This window comes from Protobothrops mucrosquamatus, unplaced genomic scaffold (assembly GCF_001527695.2).
Source record: "Protobothrops mucrosquamatus isolate PMUCROS unplaced genomic scaffold, P.Mucros_1.0 scaffold63, whole genome shotgun sequence".
NCBI lineage: Eukaryota > Metazoa > Chordata > Lepidosauria > Squamata > Viperidae > Protobothrops > Protobothrops mucrosquamatus.
In genome coordinates this window covers 912,114-930,767 of record NW_015386442.1, presented here as the reverse complement: position 1 = coordinate 930,767, position 18,654 = coordinate 912,114, and the positions used below count along the sequence as shown (strand labels likewise).

The following is an 18,654-nucleotide window of genomic DNA, read 5'->3' as shown; positions in this document are numbered from 1 at the left end:
AGTGGAGCTGTGGCATCTGCGGCAGAAGAGCGTAGGTGGGCAGCCGCCACAGCTCCGCTTGCCTGGCAGGGTGGGGGTGTACTCGTGCACGGGGATGCACGTGGAGCTGCTGCCTCGCTTTCCGTGCTGTGCTGGGCTGGACTGGGCATGTCCATGCCGCTTCTTCGGACATCGGGAGCACCCATCCCACCTAGCCCTCATCCCGGAGCAGCTGCCACCATCCCGCACTCTCCAGCCTGTCGCCGGCCAACCAGGCGCACTGAACTCAGGCCTCGGGCAGATGGAGGCCAAAGGGGAGTGAGAGCCACAACTGCCCAGCTCCTCTGCCTGAGGATGTGTGCGGGGAGAGGTGCTGCCTGACTCGGTAAGTTGTGGTCTTCCCGCAGAAGGAGGAGGAGGATGGAGGAGGAGGGTGGTCAGGGATGGGCGCAGTGCTGCCCACGAGGGGAATCTGACCAGCCCCAGCCTGGAGGGGGGGAGGCTGAGGGAGCCCAAAGGGAGGCAGGCATGGTGCTCGGGGGTAGCCGCTCTCTCCCCTACCCCCATGCTCCCGCAGAAGGGCTGGCTGGCTTCAGCGTCACCTGGGCAGGCCTGGTCGCGCATCTGCCCAGTGGCGCTGGTGGGCCCAGCCTGCCTGCCTTCCTTCCTTCCTTCCTTCCTTCCTTCCTTCCTTCCTTCCTTCCTTCCTTCCTTCCTTGCTTTCTTCTCCCTCCCTCCCCTCCTTCCTTCTTCTCTCTCTCCCTTTCTCCAAAGTCCAAACTTCCCCCGCTAGCCTTCTGCAAAGCGCAAACGGACACGGCGTCCTACTTGTCTTCTCCAAACTCACAGCCACCATCGCTTCCAAAGGCCATCTGCTCGCTCAGTCGCTCTCTCGCTGCACTCCCGCCAAAACTTGCTTTTATAGGTTCCCCTCTCCCCGCCCAGCTCTCGCAGCTGTTCCTGTGAGAGTGCTGCTGGATTCAGTTTCCCTGCCCTCTCCAGTTCCCATTAGTCAGGCGCACGTGGAGAAGGGGAGGGGAGCATCCCTCTGGCACGTGTGCCGACTGAAAAGGCTCTGCATGCCCAGTCTGGCACGCGTGCCATAGGTTCGCCACCACGGGAGTAGAGTTTTCAAATGTTACTATTTACTTAAAATTTAATTCTAAATTAAACTCGAAACAATTACATTGACTCCAGCAACTGTACTAGAGGCTCCAACTATCAATATCCTTTTTTGTTTTGGAAAATGAAATGCTAGAAGAAAGTTTATAAAGAATATATATAAGAAAATCTATTTTAATATATTTAATGGAATAGAGCTGGTCCTCAAGTTATGATAGTAAATGGTACCAGAATTTCCACTGCTGACAATACGGTCATAAAGCACAATGTCACTTGACTACATTGCTTAATGGTAGAAATTCTAATAGTCCTCACTGCTGTCATTAATCAAATCCCTCTGGTTGCTAGATGAGGACAGATCCTAATCCAAGCCATTCCTGGCTTGGTCCCTCCCGGCCTCAAGCCTTGGTATTAAAGTTACTTTCAATGAACATTCAGGGGTGTTGAACAAATGGTTGTTATGTCCACTCCCTGGAATTATGGACATCACAGCATCCTTGCACTCCCATGATCAAAATCTGGTCACTTGGCAGCCCACCCATACTTACAGTCACAGGGGAAATTCATCTCCCCCAACCTGCCTATCTCCCTCTTATCTCTGCTCTTTTGACTGCCCTACACTCTACTGACTCTGTTGGTCCTGTGCTCCACTTGCCTTGCTACTCTACTATCCTAAAATCCACTTGCCCTGCACCCAGAGCTATACTTGTCCTGTTGTCCTGGCATCCACTCACCCTGCTGCCATGGGGTCCACTCATTCTGCTGCCCTATGCTTCAACTACCCTGCCACTCTGGGACCCACCTGTCCTGTTGCTCCACTCCAGCTGCCTTGTAAAGGGCCAAGGCAAATGCTTCTCATCAGCAACAAGAGGGGGGGGGGAGGTCAGCTAGGGTGGCAGGGCTGGCAGAAGCAGCAGAGTGCAAGATGACCAAAAGGGAAGAAATGGGGGGGATAGGCAGGCGGGGGAGTGGAAGCGCCCCTGCAGTCATAAGTGTGGACGAGCTGCCAGCAACCAAATTTTGATCACATGATCATGGAAGTACTGCAATGAGCATAACAGGGCACTGGGCATAGCTACCATTAGTTCAGCAAGACCAAAACAAATGTTCATTAAGCTTAGAACTATTTATGGTGCTTTAGTTTATGATAAGCATTTTCATTCTTCTATTTTCTGTTAGTAGAGCATTTTGTTTTTCTGAATTGTATTTAGAGGGCTCATACTATATTTTGCATTGTGATAGTAATGGTTCAAAAGCAAAGACAAATTATTGCACTATTCCATTCTATATACCATCCTGAAGCAACATGTATAATTTCCATCAAATCAGATACATTAGTTTATTTTTTGGATTAGGGATTTCTTTGTAACAATATTCAGCCTTTCTCAAACTCTCTTTCCCATCTGTGAAGTTCTATATGTGCATGAACTCATATATGCTTTATGAGCTGTTAATTCTTTCCATGGTGTGTGTGTATATATATATGTATGTATGTATGTATATGTATATGTATATGTACATGGCTCCTAATTAGATTCAGGTATGTCAAAATCTTTATTCAATAATGTAGTCAATGAACCACAAGATCCGCCTTCTTACCCTCTTTTTCACCAAAATGGATCTTTCTCTTCAAAATTGAAGCAAGTATCTGCAGTATCTGGATTGAAACTATCTTGTTTCTTCATTTTTCTCATGCTTTGTGTCACATTTCACTGTCTTCTTGGTGAAAATCATGTGTATCAGGTGGCAAAATTGTTACATCCACTATCCATTTGTATCACTGCACCACTGGAAAATTTTGAGATGTCTTTAGGCTGTAAGCTGATGAACACATTATTGGATACCATGTCTGTTTTATAGCTTAGGTGACAATCCTATAACTCACTCAAAGAAAATGTAAGATTGTAGTTTAAGGTACTAAAAGTCTTGTACAATGCTTTACATGCTAAATGCAATAAATAGATGATATAGAGAGAGAGTAGGTGAGAGAGAGATTCATTCTGTGATACATATAATATAAAGAGCAAAATGTACTTTGCACCGTATATTTTACAGTGTACCAAATGTTTGTGGAATAATAGAAATGTGATGTGTCCTGCCTCTTTGTGAATGTCCAGGGCTACAAGCGTTGTCCACCGAATGCACCTTTGGAATAAGGTGGCTTGACTCCCTCTCTGATCCAACACCTTATCCCACAACATTCTTCCCCCCCCCCCGAAACTCCTGGGTACAGTTGAAATGGTGCTCTCACCAGGTACTATGCTTCACAAAAATCTTCTCTGCCATTGAATTACACTTTCCTTCCCATCGTTCTGTAGTTGGACCTGGTGAGAGAAGCACTATTTATTCAATAAGAATTTTTAGTCTTTACTTCCTACAACAGCAAAGGCAGAGAGCTCACAGAAAAGTGGAAAGCAAAAAAGACAATGAACAGATGTTTTCTAAATAAAGTTGTCTCACCCAGCTTCAAGATCTCTCACAAAAGCACACCAAAATAATTTCAAAAAGTGCAGATCTTAGTAAAGCTATAATGTAACTAGCTTCACTGATTTTAGCTTGATTTCCAAATTGCTAACTCCAACTTTGTTTCAGTCAGTGGAAGCTTTTTTTCTTATGTGGCTTCTGGACAACCACAGCAATGATTTATTCAAGCTCACCAAAGACAAAAGCAAAATGTATTCCTTCAAGGGGAAATAAAATTAATTGGTTTTAGCATTTGCTTTTCCTGTGCTTCAGTTTTATCAGCCTAATACCTGGATTGACAGGTTATTTTCTCTTCACACATCTAATTTCTGATGTGGAATTTTCCCACATTCACTATAGGTATCTTTTTTCATCCAGGGAAATGGGTTGCTAACTAAACTATTTGTTCATTTATTCATGAAATTTATATAGCTGCCCATCTCCCATGAGTAACATAAAAAAAACTCACAACATATAGCTACAGGCATCAGAGGAAAAAACAATGACCCTACCTATAGAAAAAAGTGCATCAACAACAACAGAGCTCATCTAATATCCTGCCTCAAATACCTGGAGAAATAGCCCGGTCTTCAATGTTATGTTAATAACTTGTAATAGCTTTAACAGTGTACCTGAACAATTTAATAATAGTTTGCACAGGGGCTGCCACAAAGAAGAGGGAGTCAAGCTATTCTCCAAAGTGCCTGAAGGCAGGACAAGAAGCAACGGATGGAAACTAATCAAGGAGAGAAGCAACCTAGAACTAAGGAGAAACTTCCTGACAGTTAGAACAATTAACCAGTGGAGCAACCTGCCTCCAGAAGCGGTGAATGCTCCAACACTGGAAGTTTTTAAGAAGAGACTGGACAGCCATTTTTCCGAAATGGTGTAGGGTTTCCTGCCTGAGCAGGGAGTTGGACTCGATGACCTCCAAGGTCCCTTCCAACATTATTATTGTTGTTGTTGTTGTTGTCGTTGCATTTTATATACTTATTGTAAAGTGCACAAATATATTTTATAAGAAAAAAGGGGGCGTGAGCTATAAGTATCCCAATTATTTCATCCATGAGCCCTTACAATCAACATCTTATTATCTTCTCCAGAACTTCTCCAAAAATGGGTATTGGAGACTGGAAATTTATCCAACAGAACTTGACTGAGAGAGAGTTGCTTTAGAACAGGGTGCACTATTTCTTCCTTTGAAGCAGTAGGAATGATTCCTTCTGTCAAAAAAAAGGATTCATCTGTTCTCAAATCCAGTCAACCACCATTCCCTGGTTAACCAAAGGAGCCAGCAAAGATTAGCATCCGCCTTGAAACAAGATCATGTTTCAGAGAACCCTATCCACTTCCCCAGAATCTACATGGTCAACAACTTCATAGCATACCAGCCCAGTCATCCTGCTGTTTCTGTTCATGTCGCATCTAAATCCAACTAGATTTGAGTGTTTTTGTCTACAAAATATCTAACAAACAAGCCTCAGAAATCTTTCTTTCTTTGTATAGATATAGATTACCCTACATAAATTTTGCTATTGGGTGACATTCTGCAAATGCAAGAATAGCAATATATTTTGCCAACATTATTGCTAGAATTTGGCCCAGATCTGGGCTCATACCCACAGCCAGTCATACTTACCCCTTATCTTACCCCTTATCTAATTTCTTCTGCTGTTTCATACTAAACACATCACTAGTGCATTGGAAACATGGGTTGTCTAGAGAGTCCTTGCTCTCTTTGAATTCCAATGCATTGCTCCTAGGTTAGTGGGACAATCCCCCAAAAACTGTAGAAAACCAGCGGTGTCCATGAGATACCTACCACAGCCCATCTTAATTATCTATCTGCAGAAAACAATGGTGCCAACAAATCTCATTATTAATATAAAGTGATCTGATCGTAAGAATGGCATGACAGAAATATGTTCACTCTCAGATTAAAAGCCAGAAATTCCAGAGTTAAAAGACAAAAATGCTCGTGAGCAACGAGTAGTATCCCTAGTTTGTTCCTGTTGTCCAATTTAAAAGTCAGAGATTTTAGCTCTGGATTTTGTCATTTGCAGAACATGATAATCCCCCCTTTCCTATGTTTCAGTCAATAGTGTTTTGTAAACAAGAACTTTGAGATTATTATTAAAAAGAGCAGGATAAGTGTTTAATTTGACATTGACTTCTTTATTCCAGTTTGTTTGAAAATTTGTAGACACTGTTTTGCATACTTTTATAATCCTCCATTCAGCATAACTAGAGTTACACAGTTTAAATGCTTTTACGCAAGATTTCTTGGAATTTTAAAACAATATTACATCTTAGTGCTTGTTCTGGGAAGCATCTTTTTTAATTCCTCATTTGATTCAGACAGCTAATGTAGCCTGTTTTCTGAAGTCTTATTTGAGATTACCATATACTACTGTATGTTAATTATTTTTAGCCAAACTTTGACAAAACCCTATCACATATTTTTCAGTGATGATGAAACCTTAATATGCAAACCAGTACCAAATTCTTAATAGATAATTGGGGAATGAGCATCATAAAGGTTTATTGTTTTAGCATTTGCCAAGTTCTTGCAATTACCAAAGATGGCAAACATCAAATAAAAAATCAGCTTGACCTCCATGTGCTTTCAAAATGAAATATGTACAGTATTGGAGATTTGCCTAATGTTATTTAGGAGATAGGAGATAGGTGTCAATAAATCAAACAAATGAAACAATACAATCAGTCACACAGTCTAGCTCTGAAATATGGTTTTTGCTTAGTTAAAAATAAAATGTGTTTGTTTCAAAGCTGAGACAAACTTGGCAAGTTTGTTATATGGTATTGTTGCATAAAAAGTTACAGAGAGAAATTAGGTGCCTCTATTTTCTTTTTTCCTGGTTCTTTGATTGGATGCTTTGCCTTTCCTGTGTCATTGTTTTGAGCTTGATAAATTGCATTCTAAAACACCCACATTCTTAGATATCAGAGTCTTGCATATTTATTAAACCTTTTTACAGTATTGTCAATAGAATAATAACTTTATCAATGCAAGAAGTGTTATTTAAATATAAAATGATGCTACAGCCCAGTTTATTCTTTACATTTGGGATTTGTGTTATTTTGAAATTACATGCATGGAATATTTAATAATCCATTTTAATAAGTCTCTCATTTTCCCATCAACTATTCTTCCAAACTAAGACTTTCGTAGAAATGTAAGTCACACATTGAATACAAGATAGATGAGTTGCGGGTCGAAAAATGTATACAGTGAGCTCAGTTGGAAATAAAATTCCAAAAGTATCACTTATTAAGCATTGGTAAGGGTGGATTAGAAGATCTCTAATCCCATCCAACCCTATGAATCATTGCAAGTACACAAACTAAGAACAGTGATTGTCACTGCTAGAATTACAGTATTATGCTGTGTTAACCATTTTCATTTCAATTATCTTTAAATTTCATTTCCCTGTTTGGTTTACTACAGTGTGTTTACATGTGTATCTTTCTGCAATGGAAATAATTCTTTCATTTTTTTATGTGTATGAAATGAAATACTTTCTATCCATGCAAGTTACGCAATGAAATATTTGTTAATCTTTATGGTGGTTCTTTTATTGTTTTGGTCCAAAACAAGAAACAGCAATGTATATCTATAGAATGTATTTATATTGTTCCTTGTATCTAAAGAATAGTCTCATTGCTTTCTCTATTTTACCGGTGATGAGCACATTAGGTTGCGTTTTTGTTAGGAGTACATAATGATTTCCTATTCTACTTCTCCTTAAAGAATCTGAGTTAAGAGCCCAACTGAACGTTGCAGGTACTAAGGTTAGGCATCCATTATACTGACCCCTTTTACTATGGAGGGCATTGCTTCACACAACCATTTTTCTGTCAGACTACCAGTTTTATAGAGGTTTCCTGTGTGAACATTTCCCCCTGTGCTCTCAAAATTGATTGAGAAATTAAGAATGTGGATGTGAAGAGATTCTTGTGACAACCCTGGGAGCATAATTCAATTGCTGGTAAAGTAGTAAATTCTAACTGGGCAGTTTGATGCACCTCAAGCACTGTATTGATGGTTGCACTTCCCTCCAAGTTCCAATCCTGTTCAAGGTATAGTTTGAATTGAAACAAAATGTTCCAAACCCTGCCTGTTCACATGATAAGTAAAAAAAAAAAAAAAGGCCAGTTGACAACTGTACTCGTTTCCATACTCTCTTGGCTTTTTAACCAAGCTTTCTGGCTTGATATGTCATTGAAATGTGTAACAGCCACTACTTGGATTTCTGAAAACTGTACTTGTTCCTAACATTTGACCTAGGTTATAAATTTTGGAAAGCTGTAAAGCTGGATTAAAAGGCCATGTGCAGCAGCGGAAAAAATTATAGTGTGCAGGATCATTAATTACATGATCCTGCAAAAACAACCAGCATTAAGTCTTTATCATTTCATGTGGATATTTATTCCAGACTTCCACATCTTATCATAATTTTTAATTTGCTTCTTCATTAATGTTATGTACTATATGTGATTGTTTCAACATCTCCCTTTGCAACTGCCTTCATTATAGCATCCACAATATACAATATAAAACTTCCTTAAATGTGATAGCTAAGTTATTTCTTATTCATCCATTAGATTTCATATTTCACCTTTCCTCTAAATCCTCAGGATAGCATACCCAGTTCCTTGCAATTCAAGCACGGGAATCCATGTCCATGATTGTGTATATGTTAGAATTTGGAAATCGAAATTATTCGTGCCTTCTCTCTTTTGGTGTATACTTAATGTGCAACCCTCACAAACAATCATGTCAATTCTGAGCATAGGAAACTGGTCCCTAGTTGATGAGTAAAGATAATTGTTTTATTGTTAGAGTATTATTAAAGTACATTTCTCCAAGTAATTTAGTTGCACTTTTTCCCATCATGCTAAGTTGGTAATATTGGCTCTTGATTTAAGCACGAAAGTTCCAGCTCCTTCTGGGTTTTATCCCCAAAAGACTATTTGAGATAAAATGTATTTTACTGAGCTGCAGGTTACACTGAGCTAGCAAAGTTTGCCTGAATCCCACATCTGTCCATCCATACTTTATTTTATGATTGATGAGAGGAGTCAGTCAGGAATGATTCTTGAATTCTTGCCTTTAAAATTAATTTACCCTTTTGTATTTAGCCTTTGTACCTTTTTAGAACCTCATCTAACTGATGAGATAACTGAAAATGTAACTATTCAACCGGGATGAATCATTTTATTTTGACCATCTGCAAATAACAGTCCCAGACTAAAATGTCCCCAATGAATAGATCATTGGCTCATTGCCAGTTTAACAGCACTGCCTTCCCATCCATTGTTCCAATTTCAGGAGTGTTTATCCTTCTAGATACAGTCCCAGATATGTAGAAGAATGTTGGGTGGAAGAGGAGGAAGCGTGTTTTACTCCAAAGCTTGGCATTTATGTTAGGCAGACAAATTTTGCTCCAATACAGAATTTTAAATGGATGTTTAAAAAGATAGATCTTGGTTGTAAAGCCATTGTAATGCATAAGATGAGTGAGAGATGCATGAGATTATAAGCAGTATATATTTAAGTAGATTGGAGTTTCTGCACTTCAGACACACGAACATCATCAATATTTACTTATTCCCTACCATATTATACAGGAGACATGATACTCCAGTTATTTTTTTTCAGTTATTTATAAATGTCTGGAGAACTTTCTCTCTTTCAATTTTCCCAAAACATCATTTAACATTTGAAATTATTCTAAGTGGCCAGTTAAGGTTCAAAGTGCTGTAGGTGGCAATCTAAGTAGAAATAAACAATTTACTCAGATTATGAAAGGAACGTTTGCCACCTAACTGTTCCTTTGACATGCCTCTGACAGAAACAAAAGAAGAATAAAAGTAAAGGCAATAGGTTATAAGGATAATGGGTAAAGGGTCTCAGAAATAAATAATAAACAGGAAATGCATTGATCTGAATTTGGGAGGTTCAACATTCAGTTAGGTTGTTTAAGTCCTGACTTCTCTTTGCTAGCTGGCGATGTACGTTGCTGTCCTTAACCAGTCTTGTAGTGTATGTGGGCCCTCCTGCTCCCGCTGGTAATAAGTCCTGGATTTCATCTCCAGGATCTGCTTCTGACCATTGTTGCCATAGAAACCTAAAGACAGAGTGCTGTGAAGTACAACATTGATGTAACCCCAGTTCTTGCACCATTCCTTGGAAACGGTGCCTCCCATTGTTCCTTTCCTGAAGAAATTTAGTTCCTTTCCACCATAGCTTTTCTTTTATGTAACAGATATTAATTTAGGCCAGTCATGTATGTGATTTTTCTAATCTCATTAGAAGTTATTTCTGATGCCTTCATTATCTGTTCTGACACACAAACATAGGGGAAGAAAATTCTTAAGACAAAGTATCCCTCTTTTAAAGCCACATCCTGAATAATCTTCTCACGAGAGAGACAGAGAGAAGGGGGGGGGGTTGGCTGATGGCCTTGAACTATGTTTGTCTTTTAATTCCTTATGGGGGCATTTGAACCCTCTGATACAGCTGAAGGCTATAAATATATCCTACTTGTCTGTAAGGACACATGATGCCAGCCAGCCCTTCTACAACCACATTTCTCTTCAAAGTTTAACTTGCAGTATGGAAAAGTATGACAGACAATCACTCACAAAACTGTTGTTATCAAAGTATAACTGAACATTTACTCATACAAGATATAATGGCTGTGCCTGGTTGATAGACTGGTTATTTGTCAATTGCCCAATCTTCCCCCAGCCATGCACAGCCATTAGAGGGGAAACAGTAGACAGATCTATTCTGAAACAGAGCATATGCTTGTTCTTCTTTGAATCCGATTAAGGATGTTTAGAGATTTTGTTCAAACTTTGGTGTTCCTTTGTGATCTCATGATAGAAACATAAAATTGGATCTCTCCTTATTTCCCTTTGTTTCCCTATAAGTTGTTGCAATATAACTCAAACAGACCCTTATTGTAGAATCAGAGTTTTCAATTTGTGAAATTTTAAATGAAGTATACGATGCCTTCCATTTGTAATTCTCCCATGTTTTGCATTACTTATTCCATCATTTTTCTTACTTGAAAAAAGTATCTGGTAAGATGGGGAAAATGGGATAGGTTCTTAGTGTCTTATGATTGGTATTATTAAGAATCTGATTCTTGCAGAATAGAAGGATGCTGTCAGGCACAAATAAACAGGATCATTATGTTGGTTGCAATGTAAACAATTTATTGAAGTTTATGCACAAGAATCTGGTCAACTAACAGTCAGCACTAAATTGGTGATAGATAAGGGTCAGTGGAATTCAAGGGAGGAGGGCTGGACTTGGATTTCTTGTGCCAATGCAAGTACCCTAAACTAATGACGCATTTATATCTAAAACATATAAGGAACGGTTGCTGGAATTGGGTATGTCTAGTTTAATGAAGAGAAGGATGAGGGGGGGACATGATAGCAATGTTCCAATATCTCAGGGGTTGCCACAAAAAAGAGGAAGTCAAGCTATTCTCCAAAGCACCTGAAGGCAGGACAAGAAGCAATGGAGGGAAACTAATCAAGGAGAGAAGCAACCTAGAACTAAGGAGAAATTTTCTGACAGTTAGAACAATTAATCAGTGGAACAGCCTGCCTCCAAAAGCTGTGAATGCTCCAAAACTGGAAGTTTTTAAGAAGAGACTGGACAGCCATTTGTCCAAAATGGTATAGGGTTTCCTGCCTGAGCAGGGGATTGGACTAGATGACCTCCAAGATCCCTTCCAACATCATCATCATCATCATCATCATCATCATCATCATCATCATCATCATCATTATTATTATTATTATTATTATTATTATTATTATTATGTGAACCTCAGTCAATTGAACATTCAAATTAACTGGCGCTGATGGTTGACACGGGTTGCTGCCAGCATCCTAGGTATCAACCAGGTACCTCCTTAAAATGTAAGATGTTTAGAGTAGCGCAGTTTTTTGTAGCATTGCTGGAGTTATTGCAGGAAGCTGCAGTTTCTTGAAATATTTTGCAAAGTTTTTGGACATATTTCCCAGTGCCCTGATGACAATGGGTATCACTGTTACACGTTTCATCCATAATCGTGCAGTTTCAATGGCCAGGTCGCGATATTAGTAGTAATAGTAGTAGTAGTAGTATTGATATTATTAATATTAATATTATTATTTATATTCCACCACCATGACCATCTCCCCAGGTTAGCCTATTCTTTCTGCAGATGTTGAAGTATGAAGACATTTCTTAGGAATGGTAGTTTAGACTAATTTGGATAAGCCAAGTACCATCAGAAATATGTTTTTGTCTACAACTGTATTGTAATGATCAAAGTACACACCTTTCCCCCACACCCTTATTTTCAGGCCCAAATCAGATGCATATAAACACTGAAGGCATCTGCATAGTCTGCATAGCAAAAAAGATGAGTGAAAGAGATTACAATGTGAGTTCAAAACTGGGTGGGGACCGCATTGGAATACCAAAGATTAAGCCTTTATACTAGGAACAACTTCTGAATTTGGAAGCCTGTCCTGGCAATCTGCAAAGCTTATTTTGTATTCTGTTGAGATAGTACATAGTTAAACCCTAAGCCCTTAGAATTTTCACAACCAGGCAAAGCAGCAAGAAAATTATAAGATAGAGTTTCTTATTAAACTACTTTTTCCAGTGTTTGTTCACTATATTGCAACAGTATTAATCTGCAGAGCAATTCTTTTTGTAATAAGATGGAAGATTTGTGAATATCAACCCCTACTTCTTCCCCTCAAAATACAAAAACAAATAGAAGCTGCAGAATGTACTTCAGTATATTACTTGAACTATATATATCAGCCCACAGGACTTGCACACCTTTATTAAAGATCAATATCTTTGCATTCAATGTATAATCATTGTGTCCTAGCCTTGTCATTCTCTTTCACTGTCTTTCTTTAGTATTCTGCCCAAGTGACTATTCATGAGAATAGGTTTTTCTCTTTCTGAAGAAGAGAATGTAAAAACATATAGTACCTAACTATATATAGTTTAGTTTTCGCATTAAAAGTTCTGTCACTCAAGCTTTTATTTGAAGGAATACTTAATTCTCTCCTGATGCATCCACAGACTCTACCTTATCCATGTACATTTGATGCTTCTGATGCATAATTCATATCTGTGCTACTGCCTACAAAACACTTTATTTTTCACTTGCCTATCACATCAAGAAGTTTGTTCATTATTTTCTAAATGAAATCTCTCTTGTCCACAAAGCCACTTGCTATGGATATTGGAGACGCATTTTGTAAATGAGCAGTGATGGTTCTGAGATCAAGATTTCTGTACATATACCTCAGCTTTCATTTAAATAGAGACACCAGTCTTTTGTTTGCCTCTAAGTAATGAACTGACATTGTCTGCCATTAAATGGCAGTAAAACAAAGCATGTCAGTTGCACTGTTTTTAAAAGCTTCTCTATTAGTCCTCCCTTGCGATAGTCTTGTAAAATCAGTAACGCACAATACTAATTGTGAATTTTTCATCTTCTGCCAGCCTTCCATGTGTTGAATGTTAATTAGAGCAACCGAAGGACCAATATGGTTCACTTAACTCTCCTTCTCCTTAGGATAGGGCTATAATGAAAAGCCAAGTCCTTCTCATTACAATATAGTAAGGAGTGCCTCATCAGGAGGACCAGAAGTACCAACCTTTAAAAGAGACCACTAGCACTAACGGCCAGTGGCTGCACTCAAGAGATTTCAGTGATTTTAGATTCTGTATTTTAGATTTCTTTTCCTTATTAGCTGGATGTGTGGCTTACATCTCCTACTGTTCAAGGATAGCCCAGTGCTTCAACAGGAGTCCAAATTTAGTGTGATAAAGAGAAAAGAAAAGAAAAGAAAAGAAAGTAAACAACAATCAGTACAAGTGCACTGATTGCCTGGCCACAGACTCCTGACATTGCAAAATCAATTATTATAATCGCTTTACATTTTCCTCCTGTCCATCCAATTGACATTTGACATGCTGTGTTGTTATGTAGATTTAAACTATTTTTATCCTTTTCTTTAAATATGAATGCATTAATCAGTTGATCTCCATTCCTGATTTACTTAACCATCATAAAATTTGGATACCATTTACAATTTCTATTTAAGCAATTAATATAGTGGCCTTTTCATAAAAAAATGTTTGATTACTGGATTAGCAAATAGGACAAGAATAATGAAATATAGCTTATTCCTAGAAAATACTGTATGTCTGCCATTGATTAATGCAAACCTACTATTAATTTATTATTAGTTAATTGAAATTGAGGCAGCTATTAGTAGTTGTACAGAAAAAATGTTTTTGGGTTGATTTAAAAACAAACAAACTTGGGAGTACAGATAGACCTCACTTAATAACTATTTATTCAGTGAGCATTTGAAATTACATTGACATTGCTGAAGAAATGGTACTGATGCCTGGTCCTTGAGGTTATGGCTATTGCAGCACATCTGTGGTCATATGATCAAAATTTGACTGCTGTGTTGTTATGTAGATTTAAACTAGGGCTTTAAACTTCTGAAAAACGTGTATCTGTTGTTGTTTAGATCCCTATGTGAAAATTCATCTGATGCAGAATGGAAAACGGTTGAAGAAGAAGAAGACAACAATTAAGAAGAACACTCTGAATCCTTATTACAATGAATCATTCAGCTTTGAAGTACCATTTGAGCAAATCCAGGTAATATCAAACTTGCAAGTCCTTCTTCACCTTAAAATTCTGCTCCTCTTCTCAGGAACCTTCATTAATACCTATACAATAGTCCTGCATGGGGTGAAACAAGGGAGGAAGCTACAAAAGGTAAAAAATAAATAATACAATACTTAGGAACGTCAGTTCTTCAAACAGGCAACACATAATGAGTACTTTATTAAGCAGCAATGGGTGCTAAATAGAAAATTCAGTGGTGATTTTATTCCAACAGTTCAGGATAAAATCAGTTTTGTTGTTTTCCATTTTTTCAGATGATTTGATTAATATTAACAAATCAATATTATTTAAAGGCAGAGCAGTAATAATTATAAATTTCTTCTCCTAAACTGCGTAACTAAAACCATACTTATAAGATGATAATAATAATAATAATAATAATAATAATAATAATAATAATAATAATAATAATAATAATAATAATAATAATAATAATAATAATAATAGTAAAGTTGGAAGGGACCTTGAAGGTCATCTAGTCCAACCCCCTGCTCAGGCAGGAAACCCTATACCATTTCGGACAAATGGCTGTCCAGTCTCTTCTTAAAAACTTCNCAGGAAGTTTCTCCTTAGTTCTAGATTGCTTCTCTCCTTGATTAGTTTCCACCCGTTGCTTCTTGTCCTGCCTTCAGGCGCTTTGGAGAATAGCTTGACTCCCTCTTCTTTATGGCAACCCCTGAGATATTGGAACACTGCTATCATGTCCCCCCTCGTCCTTCTCTTCATTAAACTAGACATACCCAATTCCAGCAGCAAATACATAACTAAATAGTAGGTTTTGACAATCCAGAGTACTCAGCTTAGTTCCATGCTTTTATCTCATTTTAAAAGCCCTCTGGAAGTAAACAGAAAAAGAAATATGAGATAAAAACAGAAGACAAAAAAAGAAACATCAAAAAGCTTAGGAAAGAAAAAATGGTCATCCATCTTTCTTTGTGGCCCTTCTCTTGCTTCCTTAAATTTCAGTCACTTTCAGCATATAGTCCTCTATAAATTACTCTCAAGGCAGTGGTGGGATTCAATATGTGAACAACCAGTTCACATATTGCTTCCAGAAGTCCATTCTGGGCCTGGGCAACAAAAAATTAGCTACCCGTTGTGCCAAACTGGTGCGAACTGGCTGAATCCCACCACTGTCGGGAATGCAGCGCTTGGCAAAAAAGCAGGGCTGTCCATCCCTATTTATAGGATTACAGCTTAACTTTCCAGTTTGATATATAAATGAAGTGATAAGGGTCATTGTCTTCTTCAGCACAATTTCACCAAGCCACTGAGGCTGAAGCATTGTTACAACAGACTGCAGGAAAATTCATCTGTTCATATTGTATCTGTTGATTTAAACACAAAGTTTTGATTTAAAAATATGTCTCTCTGTGCTCAACCATAAGACTTACATTGCCAGTACATAAATATTTAAGAAGAGGGATTTGGCAGTGCAATCTCATTACTGAAGCATTGGCACCATCCCAGGCAAGATTATTGCAACTTTTTCAGTATCCAGTTTAGAGAGAAATTATAATAGAAGAAGGGGCTCAGTTATATAACTGAAAAACTGCCAATGATAAGATTTTTGGAGGGGGATTTATAGAATATAATTCCTAGGAGGCTGCAGGAGAACCAAGGTAAACCAGATCTGAACTTCTCATATATTGCTGCCCACTTACCACATGGATTGTGTTAGCTCTGACAACCTCAGCAGCAAAGTGTATGGATTTGCATTTTTCAACTTTGCTTTGTTCTCTCTCCATTGTTTAGAAAGTGCAAATTGTTGTGACTGTTTTGGACTATGACAAGATTGGCAAGAATGATGCCATTGGCAAAGTCTTTGTGGGCTACAACAGCACTGGTGCAGAGCTGCGACATTGGTCAGACATGTTGGCCAACCCAAGGCGACCCATTGCACAGTGGCATACCTTACAACCAGAGGAAGAAGTAGATGCCATGCTTGCTGTCAAGAAGTAGGAAGAAAGTGAAATGTGAAAAGAAGGCCTTTCTGCATTTGCCCATATAGTGCTCTTTAGCCAGTATCTGTAAATACCTCAGTAATATGGGTCCTTTTATTTCCAGCCATGCATCCCCAACACAGATCAGTGGTACTTCTACTCTTGTTTTAATTTGCACAACTTTAATGTAGAAAAAGCCCTATAAGGCACTCCATCTCACCACTGCCCTCAGATCTACTCTTCTTTTAAGCAATATGTGTAGATAGAGCATGACAGAAATTATTTATTGTATCACACAGTTGTACATACCAGTATCTAAAAATTTATTTCTAGTCTGTTTATTTGTTTGTCGTAAATGTTTCCTAATCTGTGTATATCTAGATGTTTTTAATAAGATGTTATATTTTAAATTATGTAAATTGACTGAGATATAGGAGAGCTGATAATTATATTATAGGGTAACTATTGTCTGCATTCCAGCAAAAATTCCAACTTGTAAGGCACTAGTAGTGTTACACTGACATCTTAAAGGACAACTTAAATCTGAGCTTTCAACTGAACCATTACAATATCAAGATATGTTCTTGAAGGAATGAATCCAATGGTAGACTTTTCTTGTGGGCAATTTTGCATGATCTGAGCAGGACTGACTTCTAGGAAGCATAGCAGAAGCTGATATATCACTTTTTTTCCTCTTTCTCTCTCTGTATATATATGTGTGTATAAACAAACTGAAATCATGGCTTTACACTTAGAAATGAAGGTACAGTTGCATCAAGGGAGGGAGGTGGGAGCATGAAATATTACACATAGCACCATATAAACTATGTGTGGGAATTATTTCAGGGTTATGTAGCAGCAGCAGCAGCCCTGCTCTTACCCGTGGCAAACATATATACTTGAAGACAAGTAGCTCTCCTTTTATCACCTTTATACGAATTTGCATACTGTGAATCCCATTTGTGCTCTCACATTCTCTAATTCTAATGAGTTTGCACATTAGACTTTGTAACAAAATATTTTATTATACTAAGCCAGATGAGAAGGAATGCAGAATATTTTTTAAAGCAAAACAAAAAAAAAATCACAGCCGTGTGTGTTTATTATACAAAAGTAGTTTCATGGTGACGAGACAGTATTGTACAATCCCATCAAAAGAGGACAAAAAATTAGCCATATTTCTGAATGCACTTCAAAGCAAGCCAAAAGATAACAGCTAGTGACCTTTTATATACTATTTATACTAATAAGTTTTAATTTGTCCTTTAAAAAAAGTGAAACAAAACAAAGAACAAGTTCTAGCAAACTGAAGCAACCTCTTATGTATACTAGATGCTCGTTTCAGGAGGAGTTTTTAAATGTTTTCAATGTTACTATGTAGTAAATGGCACAATTATGAAGCTATTAGTCATTCCATAAGCGTCTTAAAAGACTGCTCTGTGTATCACTGTGACTGCCGTGTGTGCTTAGAAACTGTAGTTCTCTCAGTGGATAGCAATCAATTTATTCTGTAGTGATATTGTAAAAATACTGCCATTCCCTTCTACTGCACTGCCGAAGGATTGCATAGCACAAGATGTTCTTATAGCTATGGACCAATTCAGAACTGAAGAGCTATGCACAGGACAAGGCATCATATAGAATGGACTGACAACACAGCATTTTGTCGACACTGTGCAATATTCCACATCTCTCCCCAGGTTGATGGTAAAGGCTGTCCTTCAGACAAGACCAATGGTCACTTTAGCTTATATTATTTCCTTGTGTCACATCGGAGCGTTATTTTTGCAACTGGGGTTTCTTCCTTGGAGACCCCTTTCATTAATTTATTTAAATGCTGCATATTTATTTAAAAGATTGTAAATATATTTTAATATGTTGAAACACAGGTTCTATTTTCAGGAACACTAAGCACCAAAAATAAAAATAAAAAATCCAAGAAAGCATACCCCCCCCTTCCCATTAAAAAAAAAAAAAATTGGTGGTAAGTGTGGAATTTCCTCAGAAATAATTTCAAAATATAGTTTTCTTTTTTAAGAAAAAAGGCATCCCCAGTCGTGGGTTTTTTTTATGACAGATCTCCTTTTTCAGAGCTCTAAGCTGGCATGTTACTTATGAAATGTAGAGAATTGAACTCACAAGCCACAAATGGATTGTGACAATTTAATCCAGTTTCTATTTAACTTTCCACAAGGAGCAACATTTATTTATTCTGGTGCTCTTTCTATTCTCTACATGAGTGTTTTTTAACCTAAGCAGCTTTAAGATGTGTGAACTTCAACTCCCAGAATTCCCCAGCCAGCAGTTTTGCTGGCTGGGGAATTCTGGCAGTTGAAGTCCATACATCTTAAAGTTGCTGACATTGAGAAACACCATTCTAC

At 38.0% G+C, this 18,654-nt stretch overlaps 1 protein-coding gene across 2 annotated transcripts in view; it reads left to right on the top strand.

Annotated features, from left to right (window-relative positions):
• SYT1 (synaptotagmin 1) overlaps positions 1–16,456 on the top strand; it is a 126,661-nt gene extending 110,205 nt beyond the window's left edge. For both annotated transcript variants that reach the window (XM_015812045.1, XM_015812044.1), the window contains exons 7-8: positions 14,167–14,300; positions 16,086–16,456. In XM_015812045.1, coding sequence (XP_015667531.1) covers positions 14,167–14,300; positions 16,086–16,292 — 341 coding nt within the window. In that variant the 3' untranslated portion in view covers positions 16,293–16,456. The remainder of the gene's footprint in view (positions 1–14,166; positions 14,301–16,085) is intronic.
• The last annotated feature ends 2,198 nt before the right edge of the window (positions 16,457–18,654 follow it).